At 41.2% G+C, this 27,377-nt stretch overlaps 1 protein-coding gene and 1 long non-coding RNA gene across 2 annotated transcripts; one reads left to right on the top strand and one right to left on the bottom strand.

Annotated features, from left to right (window-relative positions):
• Nucleotides 1–902: 902 nt before the first annotated feature.
• On the top strand, nt 903–13,466 carry LOC121561541 (golgin subfamily A member 4). Its single transcript, XM_045225440.1, has 15 exons — nt 903–1,050; nt 1,232–1,258; nt 3,047–3,379; nt 4,736–4,741; nt 7,134–7,139; nt 7,703–7,714; nt 8,321–8,326; nt 9,310–9,315; nt 9,917–9,922; nt 10,443–10,511; nt 10,774–11,157; nt 11,309–11,377; nt 11,824–11,901; nt 12,002–12,929; nt 13,460–13,466. The coding sequence occupies exons 2-15, from the start codon at nt 1,237–1,239 to the stop codon at nt 13,464–13,466; spliced, it is 1,932 nt and encodes a 643-aa protein (XP_045081375.1). The 5' UTR covers nt 903–1,050; nt 1,232–1,236.
• Nucleotides 13,467–14,300: 834 nt separating this feature from the next.
• LOC121561542 lies at nt 14,301–18,478 on the bottom strand. Its single transcript, XR_005999267.2, has 3 exons — nt 17,724–18,478; nt 17,245–17,400; nt 14,301–15,951 (listed from the first exon to the last, which is right to left on the bottom strand). It is a non-coding gene; the product is annotated as an uncharacterized LOC121561542 (long non-coding RNA).
• Between the last annotated feature and the right edge of the window lie 8,899 nt (nt 18,479–27,377).

The raw sequence follows: 27,377 nt of genomic DNA, 5'->3' as shown, positions 1-27,377 counted from the left end.
TCAATGTGTGTTCAATACAGGGAGGTGTGTGTGTTGAATTTGCTGAATTGGATGTGTGTTAAGCCTACTGGTATGGGACAGCATGTGTAACTGTCTGATTTGTAAATTCACAACATTGACCAACAGGTGGCAATGATACTCTCTTCTCAGACTGGAAGTTATCACCAGTCAGCTACAGTCTTTTTGTTAGCAGGGGATGGAAAAGCATTGAGACTATTTCTGTCATGGAATCTATTTCACTCATGGACTCATGTGAATGGGTCCAAAGAGATAAGAGAAGCTAATATTGATACGCACTGTTAAATCTTTACAGCTCAGGATAATATGACTATAATTAAAGACCATCACTACCATCTGCTGGCTGGATCTGTCTTCTGATTTGAATTGAAACAGTTTTAGAACTTAGAGATGATTAACTAAATATGGTTGAGATAAGATCATAAAAGATGGCACCATGCTGTATGATAGCATAATCCCTCTAATGGTCGTCACTAGTTAACAAAGTCACAAACCCTGCCCATTTTTACATTTTAGTCATTTTAGCAGACGCTCTTATCCAGAGAAATTTAAAATATTGAGTGCATACATTTTCATACTTTTTTAGTACTGGTCCCCCGTGCGAATCGAACCCACAACCCTGCTGTTGCAAGCGCCATGCTCTACCAACTGAGCACATGGGACCACAATTAATAGTCTTAAAATCTGATTTTAAACCTATCCCTAACCCACACTGCTAACATTATGCAACCTTAAACTTAAATTAAGACCAGAAATGTACATTTTTGTTTTCATGAAATGTTACGATAGGCCTATAGACAATTCTGACTTTGTGGCTGTGTTATCTAACAAGCAGAGAAGCAAGGGGGGAGGAGTTTAGTCCCAAGTGCCTGTGCAAAGGTGAAATTGACATTTCTGTCTCAGTATAGGCCTGAGGTGAAAATTGTTCTGTAAAAACGTGTAGATATGCATATATAGGGAATATTAGAGTATGGTTATGGATTTAAAGAAACTATTTTTAATCTGAAGTGGAGGACGTGAAGACCAGTAAAGGTAAGAGGAGATCTCAGTATATATCACTTTCCAAACTAAACACAACATTCCTGTTTTTAAACAACGAGGACTGGAGAAAGAGGAAGTGATGTTTCTATCTGTGTGATTGAGAAAATGAGAGAATCTGATGAATAGATGGTGGTAATGATGTGAATATGAATGTTTTCTCTTTTTATTGCAGGGAAAATGGCAGAGTCCAGAGTTCATAGTAAGTCACCATATTCGAATTCATTATGAGCTTTTCTTTCACATATCAAGGACAACAGTACTAAACCAACTATTGAAAATGAAATGTGTTTGTGGTTTTATTTCTCTTTATGTGTAAATGTTTGTCACTGGATGAAATGTGTTAGGAACATGAGGAGTTGTAGCTGAGTTTGTGTCTGTGAGAAACAGCTCTACTGCTCCACAGTGACCTCTCCCTCCAAACGTCTCCTTTCATTATAAAAACCATTTAATCCAATCAGTCACAATACAGAAGAAAAAAAAAACGTTTGTACTTTACATGCTCTAGAGAAGTTAAAGTTGTTCTTATCAACAAATAAATCAAATTATTAACCCAGAGCGATTTACAGTAGCAATTAGGATTAAGTGTCTTGACTTGCTCAAGGGAACATCAACAGATTTGTTACCTAGTTGGCTCAGGGATTCAAACCAGTGACTGTTCGGTTACTGTCCCAACGCTCTTAACCGCTAGGCTACCTGCCACACATTTCTGACCAATGGGAAAATACAGTGTCTCTAATTTATTCTATATATTTAATCATGGCAGATTATTTACTTTTTCAGTAGATTCAAGTTGAGTTGGGTTATGGATATACTTGATCAAAATGATGTTACAGATGATTTTACCATTATCCATTAGCCTTTACTAATGTTTAAATCAGTGATTTTTACTGTAAAACATCATATTTTCTTATTTCAGGGGGAATTGGCCATGTATATACCCATTAACTGAATTAGTATAATAATTTAACTGATATTTAATGTCAATAGGTTTGTTTAGTGTCTCTTGCACTGGGGTAGACCTGTTCTATATGAGTATGCCCATGGATTTACCTGGTTTATATGAGTCATAGGGTGTAGGGATACACAAGGCTCATACAGGTAATGGGTCTGGATGGGTGTCTATTGCCCATTCAAATCCTATCTGGCAACAACTTTTGTGGTAGGAAAAAGTGAATGGGGCTGGGGCACATGTGTTATACCACTGTACTATGAGTTTATCTATGAAATGATTTGTGTATACAGGTCAGAGGTCACAGGACTAACATATGCAAATAACAGGGTTGGGGTGTGCAGCGAATAGCTGGATATAGGTTACTGTTGGTGACTTGGGGAATACAGGCCTAAGGAAAGTGGGTAACAGGGGTGAGATTGGCAAGTAACAGGGATGAGGTGTATTGGCAAAGGAACTGTGGTATTGAGTAACAAGTAGGGCACTTAGGGCCATAATATGGGTGTATCGGTACTTCATTGTATACATTTGAGGGTATTGTCATGTAGGTATTGGGGTTAGGGCATGGGGGTAACAGGGCTGGGGTGTGTGGGTCATTGAGTTTAAGTGTGTGGGTAAGTGGGCTTAGGTTTATAGATATTGAGGCTGAAGAATAGGGGTAAATATCTGTACATTTTTATTATAAGCAGAGCACTGTATGTCACAATTTTGTACATACTTTTCAATGAATGAAAAAATATGCAAAATGGATTACATGTTAGGGTTAGTAGTAGCATAAGATTTGTATAGTGGCATGTCTGGGAAAGATTTGGGAACAAATGGGATAATATCATTCCAGATAGTAGCATTCACATTCTTCTATGACATATATATACTTTCCTTCAAATGAATATGTTGTATTTTAGAATTGACATGGTCCTGGTTGTTGTATGTCTATTGTAGTTTTTAATTCCGCTGTGTTTATAAATGTACTGAGAGTATTTTGTTTTCCTGACACAGATGGTCATTAAACCAGAAATGTTCTCTCTTTCTGAACAGCTCAGTTTAAACTCACCTCAGAAGACCATGTAAGGGCTGATGTTGGTGAAGATGTCACACTCCCATGTCACCTCTCACCTGAGGCCAGTGATGTTGCCATGACGATCAGGTGGTTTAAAGAGACAGAGTGTATTTACCTGTATAAGAATGGCCAGGTGACAGAGAGGAGTGGCTATGAGGGCAGAGTGAGTCTGATCACCCAGGAGCTGGAGAGAGGCAACGTGTCTCTGAGGCTGAGAGACATCAGGGAGTCAGATGATGGAGTCTACATATGTCAGGTCATCCATGGAGAACAGAAGGAGGAGGATGCAGTGTGTTTAAGGGTCAGAAGAGGTAAGTGTTCTATAACTCCAGTAATGTTTCTAAACACCTAAACAACAACAATAACAACCAGTCTCTTTCCCTGTACAGAACACTTCTACTTTCTCATGTAGGTAGGACTTCATAGTAGGAGTTACAGATGAATAGACTAGATGAATTCTGAATATCAACTAGTTAGAATGCATATTTCAATCACTCTGAGTTTTGAGCTTGATGTCCTAAATCATTTGAAGCATTCCAATATTACTGGTCAAGTCCCTTGATTCTCATTAGTAATGAATGTGATGAACACCCATACCCCTTTGATATTATAATGTGACAGATGGTGATTTGAAGGTATTGATAATAACTAATACATTCTTGGATAATGGATGATCAGCATTTGGGGAGTAATTACTTATTTGTCTGTTTGGTTTATTGACAACCTATAACACAAGACAAAGAACAGACCAGAGTGTTAATCTGATACTATAAAGAAGTACAGGCCTTGTGAACAGCAGTGTGTCTTCAAGGCTACAAATTAAATCAGTTTCTTTACATTTATCATTACTCTCTCCAAATGTTCTCAAGGTAGGTTGGATTATGATATATAGATGTTCTTCAAATTATCCTGAATTTACATACCATAGCCCTCCCATAACATATCTGCCATAGAGGTCAACATTTCACATAGCCCTCCCACAATATATCTGCCATAAAGCTCAACATTTCACACTCCAAAATTAACACAAAATCAGCTTGAATTCGGTGTTATGTCCTAGTATGAAACATTCAGACATTCTCAGACTTCTCACATAGTAGCACTGATTACATCCCTTTCCCTAGATGTATATTAGTAATGAATGTGATGAACAGTCATTGCAGTATGATGTATGGTATTTGATTGAATAATGTAATGTGACAGATTTTGGATTGAATGTAACTGTAATGACTCATACATTTTGTTATACATTATCATTATTCATTACTCTCCATCTTGGATAATGGATGATCAGGAGCAATACCATAGCCACCCACAATATATCTGCCATAGAGCTCAACATTTCACATAGCCCTCCCACAATATATCTGCCATAGAGCTCAACAATTCACACACCAAAATTAAACTGGAATTAGCTTGAATTCAGCTTGATGTCATAGTATGAAGCATTCAGTCATTCTCAGACTGCTCACATAGTAGCACTGTTTACATCCCTTTCCCTAGATGTACATTAGTAATGAATGTGATGAACAGTCATTCCATTATGATTTATGGTATTTCATTAAATTATATAATGAGACAGAAATTCAATGAACAATAATAACTAATGCATTCTGTTTTACATGATCATTATTCATGACTCTCCATCTTGGATAATGGATGATCAGATACTTGTGAGTAATTTCTTATTTGTTTTTTTTGTTTATTGACAACCAATAACACAAGACAAAGAAAAGACCGGAGTGTTAATCTGATCCTATGAATAAGTACAGGCCTTGTGAACAGCAGTGTGTCTTCTTCAAGGCTACAAATTAAATCAGTTTCTTTACATTTATCATTACTCTCCCCAAATGCTTTCAAGGTAGGTTGGATTATGATGTATAGATATTCTTCAAATTATCCTGAAAATACATACCATAGCCCTCCCACAATATATATGCCATATAGTTCAACATTTCACATAGCCCTCCCACAATATATCTGCCACAGAGCTCAACAATTCACACACCAAAATAAAATGGAACAACTTGAATTCAGCTTGATGTCCTAGTATGAAGCATTCAGACATTCTAAGACTGCTCACAAAGTAGCACTGAGAATTACAGTGAGGGAAAAAAGTATTTGATCCCCTGCTGATTTTGTACGTTTGCCCACTGACAAAGAAATTATGAGTCTATAATTTTAATGGTAGGTTTATTTGAACAGTGAGAGACAGAATAACAACAAAGAAATCCAGAAAAACGCATGTCAAAAATGTTATAAATTGATTTGCATTTTAATGTGGGAAATAAGTATTTGACCCCTCTGCAAAACATGACTTAGTACTTGGTGGCAAAACCCTTGTTGGCAATCACAGAGGTCAGACGTTTCTTGTAGTTGGCCACCACGTTTGCACACATCTCAGGAGGGATTTTGTCCCACTCCTCTTTGCAGATCTTCTCCTAGTCATTAAGGTTTCGAGGCTGACATTTGGCAACTCGAACCTTCAGCTCCCTCCACAGATTTTCTATGGGATTAAGATCTGGAGACTGGCTAGGCCACTCCAGGACCTTAATGTGCTTCTTCTTGAGCCACTCCTTTGTTGCCTTGGCCGTGTTTTTTGGGTCATTTTCATGCTGGAATACCCATCCACGACCCATTTTCAATGCCCTGGCTGAGGGGAGGAGGTACTCACCCAAGATTTGCCGGTACATGGGCCCGTCCATCGTCCCTTTGATGCGGTGAAGTTATCCTGTCCCCTTAGCAGAAAAACACCCGCAAAGCATAATGTTTCCACCTTGACGGTGGGGATGGTGTTCTTGGAGTCATAGGCAGCATTCCTCCTCCTCCAAACATGGCCAGTTGAGTTGATGCCAAAGAGCTCCATTTTGGTCTCATCTGACCACAACACTTTCATCCAGTTCTCCTCTGAATCATTCAGATGTTCATTGGCAAACTTCAGACGGGCATGTATAGGTGCTTTCTTGAGCAGGGGGACCTTGCGGGCGCTGCAGGATTTCAGTCCTTCACGGCGTAGTGTGTTACCAATTGTTTTCTTGGTGACTATGGTCCCAGCTGCCTTGGAGATCATTGACAATATCCTCCCGTGTAGTTCTGGGCTGATTCCTCACCGTTCTCATGATCATTGCAACTCCACGAGATGAGATCTTGCATGGAGCCCCAGGCCGAGGGAGAGATTGACAGTTATTTTGTGTTTCTTCCATTTGCGAATAATCGCACTCAACTGTTGTCACCTTCTCACCAAGCTGCTTGGCGATGGTCTTGTAGCCCATTCCAGCCTTGTGTAGGTCTACAATCTTGTCCCTGACATCCTTGGAGAGCTCTTTCGTCTTGGCCATGGTGGAGAGTTTGGAATCTGATTGATTGATTGCTTCTGTGGACATTTGTCTTTTATACAGGTAACAAACTGAGATTAGGAGCACTCCCTTTAAGAGTGTGCTCCTAATCTCAGCTCATACCTTTATAAAAGACACCTGGGAGCCAGAAATCTTTCTGATTGAGAGGGGTCAAATACTTATTTCCCTCATTAAAATGCAAATCAATTTATAACATTTTTGACATGCGTTTTTCTGGATTTTTTTGTTGTTATTCTGTCTCTCACTGTTCAAATAAATCTACCATTAAAATTATAGACTGATCATTTCTTTGTCATTGGGCAAACGTACAAAATCAGAAGGGGATCAAATACTTTTTTCCCTCACTGTATGTATAAATGTTCTTCAAATTATCCTGAATTTACATACCATAGCCCTCCCACAAAAATATCTGCCATAGAGGTCAACATTTCATACTCCAAAGTTAACACTGAATCAGCTTGAACTATTTTTGATGTCCTAGTATGAAGCATTCAGACATTCAAAGACTGCTCACATAGTAGCACTGAGTACATCACTTTCCCTAGATGTATATTAGTAATGAATGTGATGAAAAGTCATTCCAATATGATGTATGGTATTTCAATAAATTATGTAATGAGACAGAAATTCAATGAACAATAATGACTAATGCATTCTGTTTTACATGATCATTATTCATGACTCTCCATCTTGGATAATGGATGTTCAGTTATGGGTGAGTAATTACTTATTTGTCTTTTTTGTTTATTGACAACCAATAACACAAGACAAAGAACAGACCAGAGTGTTAATCTGATGCTATAAGGAGGTACAGGCCTTGGGAACAGCATTGTGTCTTCTTCAAGGTTACAAATTAATTCAGTTTCTTTACGTTAATCAATACTCTCCCCAAATGTTCTCAAGGTAGGTTGGATTATGATGTATAGATGTTCTTCAAATTATCCTGAAATTACATACCATAGCCCTACCACAAAATATATGCCATAGAGCTCAACATTTCACACTCCATAATTAACACGGAATCAGCTCGAATTCAATTTGATGTCCTATTATGAAGCATTCAGTAATTCTCAGACTGCTCACATAGTAGCACTGATTACATCCCTTTCCCTAGATGTATATTAGTAATGAATGTGATGAAAAGTCATTCCAATATGATGTATGGTATTTCATTAAATTATGTAATGAGACAGAAATTCAATGAACAATAATAACTAATGCATTCTGTTTTACATTATCATTATTCATGACTCTCCATCTTGGATAATGGATGATCAGCATGGGTAGAAGGTGAGTAATTACTTATTTGTCTTTTTTGGTTATTGACAACCAATAGCACAAGACAAAGAACAGACCAGATTGTTAATCTGATACAATAAAAAGTACAGGCCTTGTGAACAGCAATGTGTCTTCTTCAAGACTACACATTAAATCAGTTTCTTTACATTTATCAGTACTCTCCCCAAATGTTCTCAAGGTAGGTTGGATTATGATGTATAGATATTCTTCAAATTATCCTAAATTTACATACCATAGCCCTCCCACAATATTTCTGCCATAGAGGTCAACATTTCACATAGCCTCCCACAGTATATCTGCCATAGAGGTCAACATTTCACACTCCAAAATTAACACGGAATCAGCTTGAATTCAGTTTGATGTCCTAGTATGAAGAATTCAGACATTCTAAGACTGCTCACATAGTAGCACTGATTACATCCCTTTCCCTAGATGTACATTAGTAATGAATGTGATGAACAGTCATTGCAATATGATTTATGGTATTTGATTGAATAATGTAATGTGACAGAAAATTCAATGAGCAATAATGACCAATGCATTCTGTTTTACATGATCATTATTCATGACTCTCCATCTTGGATAATGGATTATCAGCAAGACGTGAGTAATTACTTATTTGTCTTTTTTGTTTATTGACAACCAATAACACAAGACAAAGAACAGACCAGAGTGTTAATCTGATACAATGAATAAGTACAGGCCTTGTGAACAGCAGTGTGTCTTCTTCAAGGCTACAAATTAAATCAGTTTCTTTATATTTATCAATACTATCCCCAAATGTTCTCAAGGTAGGTTGGATTATGATGTATAGATGTTCTTCAAATTATCCTGAATTTACATACCATAGTCCTCCCACAAAATATCTGCCACAGAGTTCAACATTTCACATAGCCCTCCCACAATATTTCTGCCATAGATCTCAACAATTAACACTCCAAAATTAACACAGAATCAGCTTGAATTCAGCTTGATGTCCTAGTATGAAGCATTCAGACATTCTCAGACTGCTCACATAGTAGCACTGATTACATCCCTTCAACTAGATGATCATTAGTAATGAATGTGATGAACAGTCATTGCAATATGATATATGGTATTTGATAGAATAATGTAATGTGACAGAATGGATTGAATGTAACTGTAATAACTAATACATTTAGTAATACATTATCATTATTCATTACTCTCATCTTGGATAATGGATGATCAGGACCAATTCCATAGCCCTCCCACAATATGTAATTCATAAAGCTCAACATTTCACATAGCCCTCCCACAATATATCTGCCATAGAGCTCAACAATTAACACACCAAAATTAAAATGGAATCAGTTGAATTCAGCTTGATGTCCTAGTATGAAGCATTCAGTAATTATCAGACTGCTCACATAGTAGCACTGATTACATCCCTTTCCCTAGATGTACATTAGTAATGAATGTGATGAAAAGTCATTCCAATATGATGTATGGTATTTCATTAAATCATGTAATGAGACAGAAATTCAATTAAAAATAATGACTAATGCATTCTCCTTTACATGATCATTATTCATGAATCTCCATCTTGGATTATGGATTATCAGCAAGCTGTGAGTAATTACTTATTAGTCTTTTTTGTTTATTGACAACCAATAACACAAGATAAAGAACAGACCAGAGTGTTAATCTGATACTATGAATAAGTAAAGGCCTTGTGAACAGCAGTGTGTCTTCTTCAAGGCTACAAATTAAATCAGTTTCTTTAGATTTATCATTACTCTCCCCAAATGTACTCAAGGTAGGTTGGATTATGATGTATAGATGTTCTTCAAAATTTCCTGAATTTACATACCATAGTCCTCCAACAATATATCTGCCATATAGCTCAACATTTCACATAGCCCTCACACAATATATCTGCCACAGAGTTCAACAATTCACACACCAAAATTAAAATGGAATCATCTTGAATTCAATGTGATGTCCTAGTATGAAGCATTCAGTCATTCTCAGACTGCTCACATAGTAGCACTGATTACATCCCTTTCCCTAGATGTACATTAGTAATTAATGTGATGAACAGTCATTCCAATATGATGTATGGTATTTCTTTAAATTATGTAATGAGACAGAAATTAACAATAAAACTAATGCATTCTGTTTTACATTATCATTATTCATGACTCTCCATCTTGGATAATGGATGATCAGCTATAGGTGAGTAATTACTTATTTGTCTTTTTTGTTTATTGACAACCAATAAGACAAGACAAAGAACAGACCAGAGTGTTAATCTGATACTTAAAGGAGGTACAAGCCTTGGAACAGCATTGTGTCTTCATCAAGGCTACAAATGATATCTGTTTCTTTAGATTTATCAATACTCTCCCCAAATGTTCTCAAGGTAGGTTGGATTATTATGTAAAGACATTCTTTAAATTTTACTGAATTTAAATATACTATAGAACCCTGCCTCCTGCCACAATATACAGTATCTGCCATATAGCCCAATGCTTGTTATCACAAAAAAATATAAATAATTAATTGGAACAGAAGTAGGCCAAGAATGTAAAAAATATATTATTAATGAAGTTAATCAGATCGTATTGGTGCCCACAGCCCCTACATGAGGGAGGCTTGAGTGACAGGAAAAATCGGATTGTTCCTGTTTGTTCTGTATATAGTGATGTAGTCTACCAGACATATCTCACCTCTCTTTTTTACACCATATTGTCAGGTTCAGACTATTTACAACATGAGACCCAGGAGGACAAGCTGAAGAGGGAGGCATCAGCTGTTGAGCTTGGTAAGTATGAGAGAGTCTGGAGGAGAGAGGATTGGTTCAGGAAACATTAGTGATGTTATTCCTTTTTTCAGACTAATTCATTTGGTAATGTATCAAATAGTCAATAGATCAGTTGATGATCGGTTCAACTCAGATAACTGTACAAAACAATTATTGTACCACTTCCATCAAATGATAATATGTCTTTATAGGCATACTATTGAATAAATGAATTAATTGCTTAATCAAACAACCAATTAAATACGTTAATTACTTTCTCTAGAGTTGAAGATGGAAAAAGAATTAAAAGAGATATTAAGAGATGAGATGATGAAACAACTAGAGGAGAAAGACAAACAACTGGATGATATGACCCAGGAAGTGAGAGAGAAAGAGAGACTACTGGAGGGAAAAGATAATGAAATAAAGGAGAAGAAGGTTGAACTAGGAGACAAAGACAAGAAAATAAAGGAAAAAGACCATCAACTAGAGGACAGAAACTATAGACTGGGAGAGAAGGACAAACTACTAGAAGAAAAAGAAAATGAACTAAAAGAGAGGAGGCAGGAACTAGAAGAGAAATATAAACTACTAGAGGAGAGAGAGAAGCAGTTAAAGGAAAGAGACAAACAAGTGGAGGATGTCAACAGTGAAAATGCTGAACTGGGTAAGATTATTACAACCATTAATATATTTAACCTACTGTACTTTCCTCAATTCTCAGGAATATTGTTTTACATCACTTTCCCTCTCCATCATATTTCTGTCTAAAGTCTTTAACATAGAATTCAGATGTTAGTCTTCCTTTGTTATTTCAGCTCAACAGATATGTGATGTGAAGACTGAGGTAGAGAGACTGAGAAGAGAGACCTCAGCCCAGATGACTGGTGAGTGAGAATGTGATACTTAACATTAACATTTAAATAGAAACCCAGAACTACCCTTAAGTAGGTCTATGTGCCTTCATGTGTCACTGAGGTAAATGTTCCTATTCTAAATGGATGTTATTTATTGTTTTCGAACATGGAGACACCTCAGATACAGGTTCCATACTCCCAGTCAGGAGGAGACACAGCATGGATGGTCCTCCATATAGTGACTTATCAATATTGTCCTGTTTTCTCATACTGTTTCTAGTCTATAGGTGACCATCCTTCACTTAGTGAGTTGTCAATGTTGCCTCAAACTGTCATGAATCTTGATATTCTCTATTTTCTTCAATAATCTATATTTCACAATGATGTGTAATGTATTTGTAGTTTGTGTATACTATGTTTTTAAATGTGTCTCTGATGAGTCAGTATGTTGACCAGTTCTCTATGTTGTGTTACAGTGGGAGGAGAGACCTCAGGTACAGACCCCACACTTCCACTGAGGAGGAGAAACAGCATGGAGTTAATTCCTCCAGGCAGTGAGTTATGGATGTAGCTTACATTATATTTGACACTGTGTTGTACATTATCCAGAGAGTCAGTGTGTTGAACAGTGCTGTGTGTTGTGTTGTGTTGCAGTGGGAGGAGAGAGCAGCAGTCCAGACTCCCCAGTGTCTCCCAGTGTGTCTGAGCTGAGACTGGTGCTGCTGGGGAGGACTGGGGCTGGGAGGAGTGCAGCAGGAAACACCATCTTGGGCAGAGAGGAGTTTGGGGCCCAGGCCAGCCCCTCTGCAGTGACCCAGAGGAGTAAGAGGAAAGAGGGGGATGTGTGTGGGAGACGGTTGGTGCTGGTGGACACTCCAGACTGGTTCTGTCCTGGACTCTCTCTGGAGGAGATGAGACAGGATGTGGGGCTCTGTGTCCGTCTGTCTGCCCCGGGACCGCACGCCTTCCTCCTGGTCATACCAGTGGAGCCCTCTAATGGGGAGGAGAGAGGGGTGCTGGAGAGAATAGAGGAGATGTTTGGGGAGGGTTGTTGGGAACACACTGTGATGCTATTAATCCATGCTGATGGCCTGAAAGAGCAGAGCATTGAGGAGTTTCTCCAAGCAGGGAGTCAGGACCTCCAGCAGCTTGTAGAGAAATGTGGGAGCAGGTACCACGTCCTCAACATTAAGGACAGGGCCCATGGCACTCAGGTCCCAGAGCTGCTGGAGCAGGTAGAGGAGATGGTGGTAGGAAATAGAGAGAGATTCTACAGCAGTCAGACTTACCAGGAGGCAGAGGACCAGGTCAGAGAGATGGAGGGAAAGATCCAGAGGGAGAAAGAGGAGAGGAAACAGAGGGAGGAGAGAGAGGTGAGAGATAGGCTTCAGAAGGAGTTGCAGGACTCGCTGAGGAAGATAGAGGGAGTGATCCAGGAACATGAAGGAGATATCAGAACACTCAGTGAAAGAACCACTGAACTGGAGAGACAGGTGAAAGAAGAGGGTGATGAGGAGAAGAAAAGAGAGCTGGAGAGAGAGCTGAAGAGAGAGTCTGATAGGAGGGAGGGGATGGAGAGAAAGCTGGAGAGATTTAGAGAGAAGAGAGAGAATGAGAGGAGAGAGATGGAGGAGAGACACAGACAGGAGATAGAGGAGATGATGGAGAACTATGAAGGAGAGGTCAGAGTTGAAGCAGAGAGAAACCTGATGAAGATAGTCCTACCTGAGTTACAGAGGAACATCATGATCTCACAGACAAAGATGGAGAGGGAGTTCAGCAGACAGATGGAGGAGAAGAATAGACAGATGGAGGAGAAGGATGGAGAAATGGAGAGACTGAGACAGAACTTGAAAGAGGTCAGTAAAGCTCACTCAGTGTTGCAGAAGAGACTGGTACGAGAGGGGAGAGGTCAGAGGGCACTGATAGGAGTGTTGAGCTGGGTCAGGAGAAACTCATCAAGTTGGCTTCTCCACAATCTGATATGATTCACCATCACAGTCCATGTGTAGAACCAGATCAGCTCTACTGTCCACTGTGCCGTGGTGAGTGGCATGGTGAACATGGGGAAAACAGGCCAGAATAATTTATTGTCCTGTCTGCTTTGTCTAGAGAATGAGGGGAGGGAGGTCTGTAAAGATCTTGATGAGACGTAGGCCAGAATTCCAAACCAACGTAGATGATTGAATGTGCACTGCAGGCTTTTAGAATGGAGAGGGTTGAGGTGGATCAGGGGGTCGTTGGGAGGAGTCAGAGACTGAGAACTCTAAAGATCTGAGTGAGACTTTTACTCAATGTTGTAGGAGGTCTACTATTGAACAGAGAGAACCATACTGTATTTACCACACATCAGTTCCTGTTCTTAATCAATCAAATTGCACAATCAAATTATATGTTTTGTGTTGAAACTTCAAAATTGAGTGAACAAAATTTTAAGAACACCTCAGAACAGCCTCAATTCGTCGTGCCATGGACTCTACACAGTGTCAAAGCGTTCCATAGGGATGCTGGCTCATGTTGACTCCAATGCTTCCCAAAGTTGTGTCAAGTTGGCTGGATGTCCTTTGGGTGGTGGACCATTCTTGATCCACACAGGAAACAGTTGAGCATGAAAAACCCAGCGGCGTTGCAGTTCTTTACACAAACCAGTGCGCCCTGCACCTATTACCATACAACGTCCAAAGGCACTTAAATCTTTTGTCTTTCCCATTCACCCTCTGAATGGCACACATCCTTCTTTAACCTTTCTCCTCCCCTTCATCTACACTGATTGAAGTGGATTTAACAGGTGACATCAATAAGGGATCATAGCTTTCACCTGGATTCCCCTGGTCAGTCTATGTCATGGAAAGAGCAGGTGTTCCTAATGTTTTGTACACAGTGTATGTCTACAGTGAATTGATGAGTAATGCATTAGATTATTGTTCAGTTGTTGGATGAGACAACATTTTTGTGGAGGGGTTAGAGAGGAGACCAGTTAGAGAGAATCACACTGTATTATCCTACACTGTGAGAGCAACGTAGGAGTGTTATTATTTTACCACAGTCACACTGTTTTTTTCTATTTGCTGACCTTCACCAATCAACATTCATCAGCATACTGTTGTTATGATGTTATGTTCCATGTTGAAACCTTAAGCATATCTCTACAGTACTCGCTCGTGGACAGACAGGCAACGCGATGCTCACGCAAGATTTGGTTCAGGGTTCAGAGATCACAGTGAAGGATTGATGAGTAATACATGTGTTTATTATGGTCTGTTAGTTGAACCCATTACCCAGTGGGTAGTAATCAGTGATTTGGATGTAGCTTCCAGTTACCACGGTGTTGTCTCATATTAATGGTGGGAATCTATCCCAATGGAACTCTCACACCACCTGAGACTGATATCGTTGAAATAAAGAAATACAACTTTATAAGCCATCAGTGTTTGGAGATTGTTTTGTCTTGGATGATTCTCTACAGTACAGAGCTGAGCTATCAACAGTGACCTGGTCTAACAGCTGGCCTCTCTCTTTACCTGGCACACAAATACACACTTGCATGCATGCACACACACACACTACTACTACTAATACTACTACTAATACTACTACTAATACTCTAGGACAGCAGTTTCAGAAGACCAGAGGAAGTGATGGAGCATCAGTCTGAATGGAGATGTCCAAATGACTAACTGGCGAGGATTTAAAGAGACATGCAGTAACCTTCTCTGACCAGCAGATGGCTCTGCTACATCACCAGAGGAGCAGGAGGAACCATGAGGAGTATAAGAGCAGCAGCAATCCATTCAACACCTAATTCCAACCGCTTTTGATTTGATACCCAAACAGACACAGAGAGAAATACATGTATTATGTTGCTTGTTTTACTATATAGAAAGTGGTTTGTTAATTTGTATCAGATACAGTATATGTTACTACAATCAATATTGTATTAAATCAGTATCAATAAATATACCAGTGTTTATGTTGTACAGTGGTAAGCACAATTTGGATTACATTTTCTGTCATAAAGAAATACCTTGATACTCACATTATAACGTGAATAATGTTGTAACTTTTCATTTACGATTAATGTAAGATGTCCACTTTCAAACGTTATGGTTATTTAGTGGAGCTTTGAGAAGGCTGTTTTTCCATCAGAAACTGTGGCCCTTAGTAGTCAGGGAGGGAATAGTCGAAGGTTGGTCATGGAAAAGTTAACCCTGTAATATTTAGGCACTACACTACTTTACAACTGTTGGAAATGGTATCACACAGGAGCACGGTAAAGGGAAAACATTAAAGAGCAGAAGTACAGTACTTTACAATCCAATAAATAAATAACACACTGTAAACCAATCATATCAAAATCACTTATTGTGACCTTTACGTCCAAATATAGTTTCCAGTGTCTCTAATGACCAGTGTCCACACCTCCACTTCCAGAGAGTGAGAGGGGGAGAGAGAGAGAGGTGGTCAGTCGTCCTCTGTGCAGCCCAGTAGCTCCATCCTGAGTGTGATACGTCTGTACCAGAACCAGGGGATGAGGCGGAGGAAGAGACCATATATGGGGCGGCTGGATTAAGTTCTTCCTGTGGGTGTTGTTGTCAATGTTACACCTGTCACCAAGACAACCACAGATACAGTCATACACACTGCCACCAAAGACTAGTTTATACATTTACATTTACATTTTAGTCATTTAGCAGAAGCTCTTATCCAGAGCGACTTACAGGAGCAATTAGGGTTAAGTGCCTTGCTCAAGGGCACATTTACGTCATTTAGCAGACGCTCTAGTCCAGAGCGACTCACAAATTGATGCATTCACCCTATAGCCAGTGGGATAACCACTTTACAATTTTTTTTTTTTGGGGGGTAGAAGGATTACTTTATCCTATCCCAGGTATTCCTTAAAGAGGTGGGGTTTCAAATGTCTCCGGAAGGTGGTGAGCGACTCCGCTGTGTGTGTGGGGGTAGAAGGATTACTTTATCCTATCCCAGGTATTCCTTAAAGAGGTGGGGTTTCAAATGTCTCCGGAAGGTGGTGAGTGACTCCGCTGTGGGGTGGGGGGGGTGCTAACATGCGTTGTTATACCTGGTGCTAACATGCGTTGTTTATCCTGATCTTATCCACATTCTGATTGTACCACATTTTCTGATATGCGTCTACACATGGTATTAAAATGTGTCTCATATCCGTCCACTGTGTCCGCATTGTGATCAGATTTCCAAGTCCTTCTCTGTATGTAATTTATTTGACAGATTTTATTTTAAGACACATATTGATGTCATAAGTCAATGGTGCCACCTGACAATGATTTTAAAAGGCGGGAAAATGATTATTTAAATAGTTTCACTTTCCAGATCTGTCTACACTTGTAAGATATCCAGACACAACGCGTGTCTGACTACCTCCGGAGGTGGTGGTAGTGGTCCTCTGTAGCTCAATTGGTAGAGCATGGCGCTTGTAACGCAAGGGTAGTGGGTTCGATCCCCGGGACCACCCATACGTAAAAATGTATGCGCACATGACTGTAAGTCGCTTTGGATAAAAGCGTCTGCTAAATGGCATATTATTATTATCACAATCAGATCGTAATGTGTATTTTACTCGTCTATATCTTTCCAATAATGTGTGTGGCTCAGTCAGTAGAGCATAGTGCTTCCACGACCAAGGGTTGTGGGTTTGATTCCTGCTGGGGCCATCCATATGTATGACTATAAGTCATTTTGAAAAAAAGGCATATATTATTATTATTATAATATATGATCAGGACAAAGGACGCACGTTAGAACCAGGTATAAATGGAGCTCTGTCTCTCTTTCATATCTGAGATCTCTTTTCTGTTTCTGTGTCTTAATCAACCAACCAACCAATCAATCAATCAATCCATATGATCATGTGTTTATACCTTGTCCTTGTGGTGTGCTTCCTCCGGGTACATAGTCCACCTCAGTCCATCATTGATGTAGGCCAGTTTATATGAGAGTACAAACTGGACACGGCCAAAGTCCTTAGCTCCCTGAGTCACTATACCTGTTACTTTAGTGGGAACCAATAGGTCTACCTGAGAGAGGGAGAGAGAGAGAGAAAGGACAGAGAGAGGAGGAGGGAGAGAGAGGAGAGAGAGAGAGAGAGAGAGAGAGAGAGAGAGAGAGAGAGAGAGAGAGAGAGAGAGAGAGAGAGAGAGAGAGAGAGAGAGAGAGAGAGAGAGAGAGAAAGAAAGAAAGAGAGAGGAGAGAAAGAGAGAGAACTGAACTTTTGTGTCACAACACAGTCATGACATACTTATCTTATTACAATGTATTCCTGTTTTGGAAGGTTTAACATTTGACCATGGTCTGATGAAGCATATGTAAAAAGGTGTCTTCAGGTGATGATGTCACTGACCTGTGAGCTCACAGTCTATAAGCTATATGCGCAGGATACAGTGGCCCCTGCAGACTTGTGGGTAAACACGTATGTACTGCGCTTCGATTGGTGGAGGGAAGGTGTTGGCCAGTGTTCCTTGCTCTGAAGGACAACATCAGTCCTGCACTGGATAGTTCCCAGGTCCAGATGAACCCAATGTTCCAGGTCTGTCCCATCATGGAGATAGGTATCTCATATGCAGTCATTAACTGTCTCACTCTGAGATCCACCAGATAGCGTCTCTACTGTTAAAACTCAGTCATCTTCTCTGTTCTGGTTCATTCTCCCCCACAAACAGGCTCCTCTGGCTGGCTCTGATGGGGAGCAACATTTCTACTGACGCCAGTCAGCGTCTCTACTGTTAAAACTGAGTCATCTTCTCTGTTGAGCTGTACATCATTTATTTATTTATTCTTTACTTCTATTAGTCAGTCCATCCTTTTGTTCTTCTCTTTCTTCCTCCATACTTCCATTCATCAGTCCAACATCTTCACTCTCACTGGCTGAGACTTCAGCTTCAAAATGACAAAAACATCCTCCACATCCTACCAGTTCTCCTCTCTTTCTTCACAGCTCCGGTGTGAGTGTGAGTGGAGAGACATCTGGTCCTGGAGGAGAGTGAGTGGAGAGACATCTGGTCCTGGAGCAGTGTGAGTGGAGAGACATCTGGTCCTGGAGGAGAGTGAGTGGAGAGACATCTGGTCCTGGAGGAGTGTGAATGGAGAGACATCTGGTCCTGGAGGAGTGTGAGTGGAGATACATCCGGTCCTGGAGGAGTGTGAGTGGAGAGACATCTGGTCCTGGAGGAGAGTGAGTGGAGAGACATCTGGTCCTGGAGGAGAGTGAGTGGAGAGACATCTGGTCCTGGAGGAGTGTGAGTGGAGATACATCCGGTCCTGGAGGAGTGTGAGTGGAGAGACATCTGGTCCTGGAGGAGAGTGAGTGGAGAGACATCTGGTCCTGGAGGAGTGTGAGTGGAGAGACATCTGGTCCTGGAGCAGTGTGAGTGGAGAGACATCTGGTCCTGGAGGAGAGTGAGTGGAGAGACATCTGGTCCTGGAGGAGTGTGAGTAGAGAGACATCTGGTCCTGGAGGAGAGTGAGTGGAGAGACATCTGGTCCTGGAGGAGTGTGAGTAGAGAGACATCTGGTCCTGGAGGAGAGTGAGTGGAGAGACATCTGGTCCTGGAGGAGAGTGTATAGTAGGGGAGTGGTGCTGGGGTCTGTGTGTGTCCTTGGTCCCTGTGGAGGATGGGGGTCCAAGGGGTCCGTCTCGTTCATTCTCCCCCACAAAACAGGCTCCTCTGGCTGGCTCTGATGGAGAGCAGAGAGGCCCTAGTACCAGGACGTGACAACATTGTTACTGACGCGACACCAGGACAGCACAGAGGGCTTAAATAGCTAACACACATTCACACAGAGGCACACTCAAATGGAAAACAGCAAGATACCTAATTTGATAATGTGTCCATGTAAGCATTGAACCTCAAGACCAGTCTTATAATATTTATCCTGTGATGACTCACATAAAACATTATACAAGTTCACATTCACTGTGCTGGCAGTTTCTTCCTGCATATTCTACAGGACACACACATGAGTTGTTGGCCTCCAGGTCTGTACACACACCTCCGTTCCTGCACAGCCCGCTCTCACACTCATTCACATCTGGAACACAAACACCAACCAGGAAAAACTGTTACATACATTTATGGGACTGTCATTATTCCATACAGCTATTTCTATTTACGGTGTGTTCACACAGCGTGTGAGCTGTCATAACTCATTGTACCCATGAAAGCGTGAGGACATGTGTACTACATCATTAGAGTGACCCCCACTGAGTGACCTCATTAAGAATGGCCAGATTAGGCCACTCCCTCCAGCCTGGGGGGGCATATTAGGCCTCAGCCGCTAGACAAGCTGACCCCCGGGTTAGTGTGTGTGTGTGTGTGTGTGTGTGTTTGGGTGATGTGTGTGTGTGTGTGTGTGTGTACTTACTGTGTTGGCAGTGGGCTCCAGAGTAGCCAGGGGAGCAGTCACAGTGATACCCCAGGAAGACATCACCTCGTTGGGCATCAGTGGTCTCACACACACCCCCATTGTGGCATGGATTGGGCTGGCACGGGCCTGGACACAACGACAACTTTTTGGTATCAATTGGTTTTCAGCACTAAGCATAAGCACAGGACAACATATGACCTCTTTCACTGTCTGTCCCATGATCAGCACAGGGATATACACTGAGTGTACAAAACATGACACAGACTGGGCAGGTGAATCCAGGTGAAAGGATGAATCTTTCTATTCTCAGTGTATGTCAGAGTAGGGCTGTTACTGTGACTGTATTCCTGCCACACCGGCGGTCACGAGTCATGAAGGCATTCACGAGTCATGAAGGCGTTCACGAGTCATGAAGGCAGTCGAATTCCACGTGACCGTTTAGTCATGGTAATTAGGCTTCTCCAAGCTCTGATGCTGATGATGGTCATTAGTAGCCTACCAAACTTGCTAACTGCCTGGTACTCTGCACTCTATTGTCCCTCTAATCACTCTGACATCAATTATAAAAAATCTAATCAAACACTTCATAAGAGCCCATCATGTGCTGATGTTGCGCAACATTTCTATAGGATACGCAATTGCGTGAGAAAACAGAGTGATGGCCTCTATTAAAAATAGGAGGATCCCATCAGCTTTCTATAGGCTAGGCCTACTATATTTATTTCTCAACTTTCCTAATATTAAGCACATTGCTTCTCTTTACAGCAGGAGTAAGCTTAATTGTCTGGCATGAAAAGGAACCACGGGAAAAGCGTCCTCCATTAGCTATTTAAATGCATAGATTATGTTGTTTTTTTAGCTGCCCCTATATCGAGACAAGTGCATGATAATGGGCCATTCTAAATCAACACAAATGTCACACTTATATTATTTAGTATATGTAAACACAAGATTAAATCAAGAATAGTGTGATGGGTGACAATATTAGCCTATCACTAGTGAATTATGTATTTTCACTGGTGAATGATGCCCAGTTTAAGGGAAGAAACAGCACATGCTTTTTTTTGCAACTTTTTCAGATCATAGTCGCACACCTCATGTAGCCTAGCCCATAGGCCTATATGTTTTGATAAGGTTTGTATCACAACTAAAGTGGCCAAATAACTTCTTAAAATGAAGCATATTAATCCACTTTACAACGGGTGTAGAGCCTAACTGGCATACATACGCAGCGCTTGAGATTCAAGTTTGGGGAAGATAATTTTCACCACAAAAATGCACCTTTATAATAAAAACCTTACATGCATAATCACATTTGTGGTCACTTCTGAGAATGGTGTTTTCCTGCTAATGGAACATTCGCGCTTATACCCTACTGCCATGTGCCCATTGCTGCGCTTATAATGTGAAGAAATAGCCTAATAGTTTATCAAAATTTTAAGCTAAAAGTTCTCATCTGTTGCATCAGGCTCAATGCTTAAAACAGTTTTTTTGATGCTAGTGGTTGTATTAATTTGGGATCTATCGCATCCCACAGCTGTCCCAGACTATGTTTGGAATATTTCTCGCACAGAATAGAAAATGTAGACTTTTGTAGATTGACATAGGCTAGTGTTTTTGCTGTTTGTTAGGCCTACTCATCTTGTTGGCTGACGAAAAGTAAATGTGGACAGTTCTTCCAATATCTTCAATATGCGCCTCAGAATTGGATAAGGAATCGCACAGTTGCGTCCCCGATGTGTCTGTCTTCATTTGTAGCCTGTGAGAAAGACCCGATCACATGACAGAGAGCCATGTGAGGGAGAGGTGCTTCGGCACGCAGCTGGGATAAGGGGATTATAATTATTATATTCAGCCCAAGGGCACAGCGGCCGCTGGCCGCAAAAGGCATGGATTTTTTTAGGGGGCATTACAGCCACACAAAGGGGATGCAGCCGGGAAATTTGAGGGATTATCAAGTGCTTGTCAAATTCTGAATGAGAGACTGATGAAATGTGTACAGCCTGCGCAAAAAAACTAAGCAGAGCTCAGGCCTTTCATGAAACTTTTTTCAAATCATCATTAGCGTCGCATCATGCAGCCTTAGAATGTATTAAAAATCTAAACATATATCCAACATTTGTATCACAAAGTTACATAAATAACTCTAAATTAAGCATATAGGAGTACTTGTTTCTTTGTTAACCGCTCAACACAGAATAGCCGCATGTGCGCACTGCCTCAAATCGTTTGGAGAAAATATCCTTTCTATTTTATTCAGCTACAGTGGCTTGTGAAAGTATTTACCCCCCTTGCCATTTTTCCTATTTTGTTGCCTTACAACCTGGAATTAAAATAGATTTTTGGGGGGTTTGTATCATTTAATTTACACAACATGCCTACCACTTTGAAGATGTAAAATATTTTTTCTTGTGAAACAAACAACAAATAAGAAAAAAAAGAAAAGAAAACTTGAACGTGCATAACTATCAAACCCCCCAAAGTCAATACTTTGTAGAGCCACCTTTTGCAGCAATTACAGCTGCAAGTATCTTGGGGTATGTCTCTATAAGCTTGGCACATCTAGCCACTGGGATTTTTGCCCATTCTTCAAGGCAAAACTGCTCCAGCTCCTTCAAGTTGGATTGGTTCCGCTGGTGTACAGCAATCTTCAAGTCATACCACGGATTCTCAATTGGATTGAGGTCTGGGCTTTGACTAGGCCATTCCAAGATATTTAAATATTTCCCCTTAAACCACTCAATTGTTGCTTTAGCAGTATGCTTAGGGTCATTGTCCTGCTGGAAGGTGAACCTCCGTCCCAGTCTCAAATCTCTGGAAGACTGAAACAGGTTTCCCTCAAGAATTTCCCTGTATTTAGAGCCATCCATCTTTCCTTCAATTCTGACCACTTTCCCAGTCCCTGCCGATGAAAAACATGGTGTTCTCGGGTGATGAGAGGTGTTGGGTTTGCGCCAGACATAGCGTTTTCCTTGATGGCCAAAACGCTCAATTTTTGTCTAATCTCACCAGAGTACCTTCTTCCATATGTTTGGGGAGTCTCCCACCTGGCTTTCGGTGAACACCAAACATGTTTGCTTAGTTTTTCTTTAAGCAATGGTTTTTTTCTGGCCACTCTTCCGTAAAGCCCAGCTCTGTGGAGTGTACGGCTTAAAGTGGTCATATGGACAGATACCCCAATCTCTGCTGTGGAGCTATGCAGCTCCTTCAGGGTTATCTTTGGTCTCTTTGTTGTCTCTCTGATTAATGCCCTCCTTGCCTGGTCCGTGAGTTTTGGTGGGCGGCCCTCTCTTGGCAGGTTTGTTGTGGTGCCATATTCTTTCAATTTTTTAATAATGAATTTAATGGTGCTCCGTGTATGTTCAAAGTTCCGGATATTTTTTTATAACCCAACCCTGATCTGTACTTCTCCACAACTTTGTCCCTGAACTGTTTGGAGAGCTCCTTGGTCTTCATGGTGCCACTTGCTTGGTGGTGTCCATTGCTTAGTGGGGTTGCAGACTCTGGGGCCTTTCAGAACAGGTGTATATATACTGAGATCATGTGACAGATCATGTGACACTTAGATTGCACACAGGTGGACTTTATTTAACTAATTATGTGACTTCTGATGGTAATTGGTTGCACCAGATCTTATTTAAGGGCTTCATAGTAAAGGGGGTGAATACATATGCACGCACCACTTTTCCATTATTTATTTTTTGAATATTTTGAAAAATGTTATTTTTTTCACTTCACGAATTTGGACTATTTTGTGCATGTCCATTACATGAAATCCAAATAAAAATCAATTTAAATTACAGGTTGTAATGCAACAAAATAGGAAAAATGCCAAGGGGGATGAATACTTTTGCAAGGCACTGTACTGTATCACCCCATACTCCCAGCCTTACTGTATCACCCCATACTCCCAGCCTTAATGTATCACCCCATTCTCCCTGCCTTACTGTATCACCCCATACTCCCAGCCTTACTGTATCAACCCATACTCCCAGCCTTAATGTATCACCCCATACTTTACTGCACTCTTCCTCTCTCTACCTTACTGCAGTCTCCAACCTCTCCATCCTCTCTCTACCTGATCTGCAGTTTGCAACCTCTCCATCCTCTCTCTACCTTATCTGCAGTCTGCAACCTCTCCATCGTCTCTCTACCTTACTGGAGTCTCCAACATCTCCATCCTCTCTCTACCTTACTGCAGTCTCCAACCTCTCCATCCTCTCTCTACCTTACTGCAGTCTCCAACCTCTCCATCCTCTCTCTACCTTACTGCAGTCTCCAACCTCTCCATCCTCTCTCTACCTTATCTGCAGTCTGCAACCTCTCCCTCCTCTACTTGCCTTGCTGTTGTCTGCGGTCTCCTACCTCCCATTCTTCTGCCTTACCGCAGTCTCCAAGTCTCCAACCTCCCCTTCTTCTCCCTGCCTCCCTGCCATACTGCAGTCTGCAACCTCCCCTAAAGCTTCATCCTATCTCTACCTTACAGTCTCCAACTCCACGGCTGATTTAGCCCAGTGTCTCCAACATGGTTGGTTAAGGCCCATTCTTTAAGGGTCAGGGCTTAAGACTGGATCCTGGCTTGAAACATGGCTCTGATTTGGTGGGTCACTAGAAAGCTGTAGGTGGGTCACAGCAGAGACCCAGTTACAGTTAGGAACTCAAGCAGTTTATAGTGTGGTGTTGCAAGGTGGATGGGTTCTGCAGAGAAATAGGGCTCTGTTTAACTCTACCTCTCTCCTGTTCCTCACATTTATGGGGCTGTGTGTTTTATACGAGGGGAAAACCCAACTCATGCTCTCTAAGACAGAAACAGGACAGGTCCCTAATGCACTACAGCTGGCCCCTGCCCAGAGAGAGAGTGTAACGAGAGAGAAAGCGAAAGAGGAGGGAGAGACAGTCTGAGAAAGAGAGCGAGCAACGCAAGTCTTACTTGCCCAAGAGTATCATTATCATTATCATTATCATCATCATCATCATCATCATCATCATCGTCATCATCATCATCAGAATAGATTTACACACTTGCAATCCTCTTTTTCCAGAACCAAATATTATGTTTCAATCTACTGGTTTCTAAAATACCAGAAAATGAAATCCATAACATAATTCACATGTAAATCACTTGAAACAGTAAGGTCTCTGACAGTGTGGTACTGATTTATACAGCTCAGAACGTACAGTATATGTGAGCTGCCTCATGCACAGTGGACGTGACATGGCTATAGGGACAGACTGCAGGCCAGCCAACCAGATGGCCTTGCCCAGCCAAACACATGACATCAGACCTGGGCTGGAGCTGAGCAGGAGCAGGAGCTGGACTGTCCAGGTCCCCTCACAGTGTGAGTGAGCAGGCTAACTAACTCCCCTGAGTATCTTTGGTCAGAGTCCTGCCAGCTATAAATGCCTGCAACACTCACAGAGAAAGAGAGAGAGAGAGAGAGAGAGAGAGAGAGAGAGAGAGACTCAACATTTTGAAAGGAGGTGGGGTGCTGAAATGGAATATATACAGTATCAGTCAGTCAAAGTGTTATTTTAAATTTGAGATTCTTCAAAGTAGCCACCTTTTGCCTTGATGACAGTTTTGCACACTCTTGGCATTCTCTCAACCAGCTTCATGAGGTAGTCACCTGGAATGCATTTCAATTAACAGGTGTGCCTTGTTCAAAGTTAATTTGTGGAATTTCTTTCCTTCTTAATGCGTTTGAGCCAATCAGTTGTGTTGTCACAAGGTAGGGGTAGTATACAGAAGATAACCCTATTTGGTAAAATACCAAGTCCATATTAAGGCAAGAACAGCTCAAATAAGCAAAGAGAAACGACAGTCCATCATTACTTTAAGACATGAAGGTCAGTCAATACGGAAAATATCAAGAACTTTGAACGTTTCTTCAAGTACAGTCGCAAAAACCATCAAGCGCTATGATGAAACTGGCTCTCATGAGGACCACCACAGGAAAGGAAGACCCAGAGTTACCTCTGCTGCAGACGATAAGTTCATTAGAGTTAACTGTACCTCAGATTGCAGCCCAAATAAATGGTTTACACAGTTCAAGTAACAGACACATCTCAACATCAACTGTTAAGAGGAGACTACGTGAATCAGTCCTTCATGGTCGGATTTCTGCAAAGAAACCACTACTAAAGGACACCAATAAGGAGAAGAGACTTGCTTGGGCCAAGAAACATGAGCAGTGGACATTAGACCGGTGGAAATCTTTCCTTTGGTCTGATGAGTCCAAATTGGAGATTTTTGGTTCCAACCACCGTGTCTTTGTGAGACGCAGAGTAGGTGAACGGATAATCTCCGCATGTGTGGTTCCCACCGTGAAGCATGGAGGAGGTGGTGTGATGGTGTGGGGGTGCTTTGCTGGTGACACTGTCTGTGATTTATTTAGAATTCAAGGCACACTTAACCAGCATGGCTACCACAGCATTCTGCAGTGATACGCCATCCCATCTGGTTTGCGCTTAGTGGGAGTATCATTTGTTTTTCAACAGGACAATGACCCAACACACCTCCAGGCTGTGTAAGGGCTATTTGACCAAGAAGGAGTTTTGGAATGCTGCATCAGATTACCTGGCCTCCACAATCACCCGACCTCAACCTAATTGAGATGGATTGGGATGAGATGAACTGCAGAGTGAAGGAAAAGCAGCCAACAAGTGCTCAGCATATGTGGAAACTCCTTCAAGAATTTTGGAAAAGCATTCCAGTTGAAGCTGGTTGAGAGAATGCCAAGAGTGTGCAAAGCTGTCATGAAGGCAAAGGGTGGCTACTTTGAAGAATCTCAAATATATTTTGATTTGTTTAACACTTTTTTAGTTACTACATGATTCCATATGTGTTATTTCATAGTTTGGATGTATTCACTATTATTCTACAATGTAGAAATTGTACAGTACATTAAACTTAATTATGTCATTACCGTGTGTCAGTAAGGTTAACATACGTCAGCTGCCCATGAGACAAGCTAGCACTTTATAAAAGACCTGTGTGTCTGCTTGTGTTTGTGTGTGTGTGTGCTTTTGTGTATGTAAGACCTTGCCTTCCCTTTTCCTCTTATGGTAATGTCACGATCGTTATAATGAGTGGACCAAGGCGCAGCGTGATATGCGTACATCTTCTTTAATAGAGTACTTAGCAACAATAACACAACAAAACGATACATGAAGTCCTCGGTTAACAAACAAACCTACACAGAACAAGATCCCACAAAACACAAGTGCACAACAGGCTGCCTAAGTATGGTTCCCAATCAGAGACAGCAAGCAACAGCTGATTCATGTTGCCTCTGATTGAGAACCACCCCGGCCAACATAGAAACACATAACCTAGAACAGACCATAGAAAACGAAACATAGACACTACACAAAGAAACTAACACCCTGGCTCAACATACAAGAGTCCCCAGAGCCAGGGCGTGACAGTACCCCCCTGCGCCAGTGTCACGTGCTGTAGTGCCAGTACGAGTACACAGCCCTGTACGTCCTGTGCTGATGCCTCACACAGAGTGTGTAAAAATAGGCATTCAGCCAGGACGGGTTGTGTCAGCTCTTCGCTCCAGACCTCCAGTCCGTCTCCACAGCCCGGCCCGGCCTGTTCCTGCCCCTCGCACCAAGCCAATGGTGC

Source organism: Coregonus clupeaformis, chromosome 15 (genome assembly GCF_020615455.1).
Source record: "Coregonus clupeaformis isolate EN_2021a chromosome 15, ASM2061545v1, whole genome shotgun sequence".
Classification (NCBI taxonomy): domain Eukaryota; kingdom Metazoa; phylum Chordata; class Actinopteri; order Salmoniformes; family Salmonidae; genus Coregonus; species Coregonus clupeaformis.
This window is presented reverse-complemented; position numbering and strand designations above follow the sequence as displayed.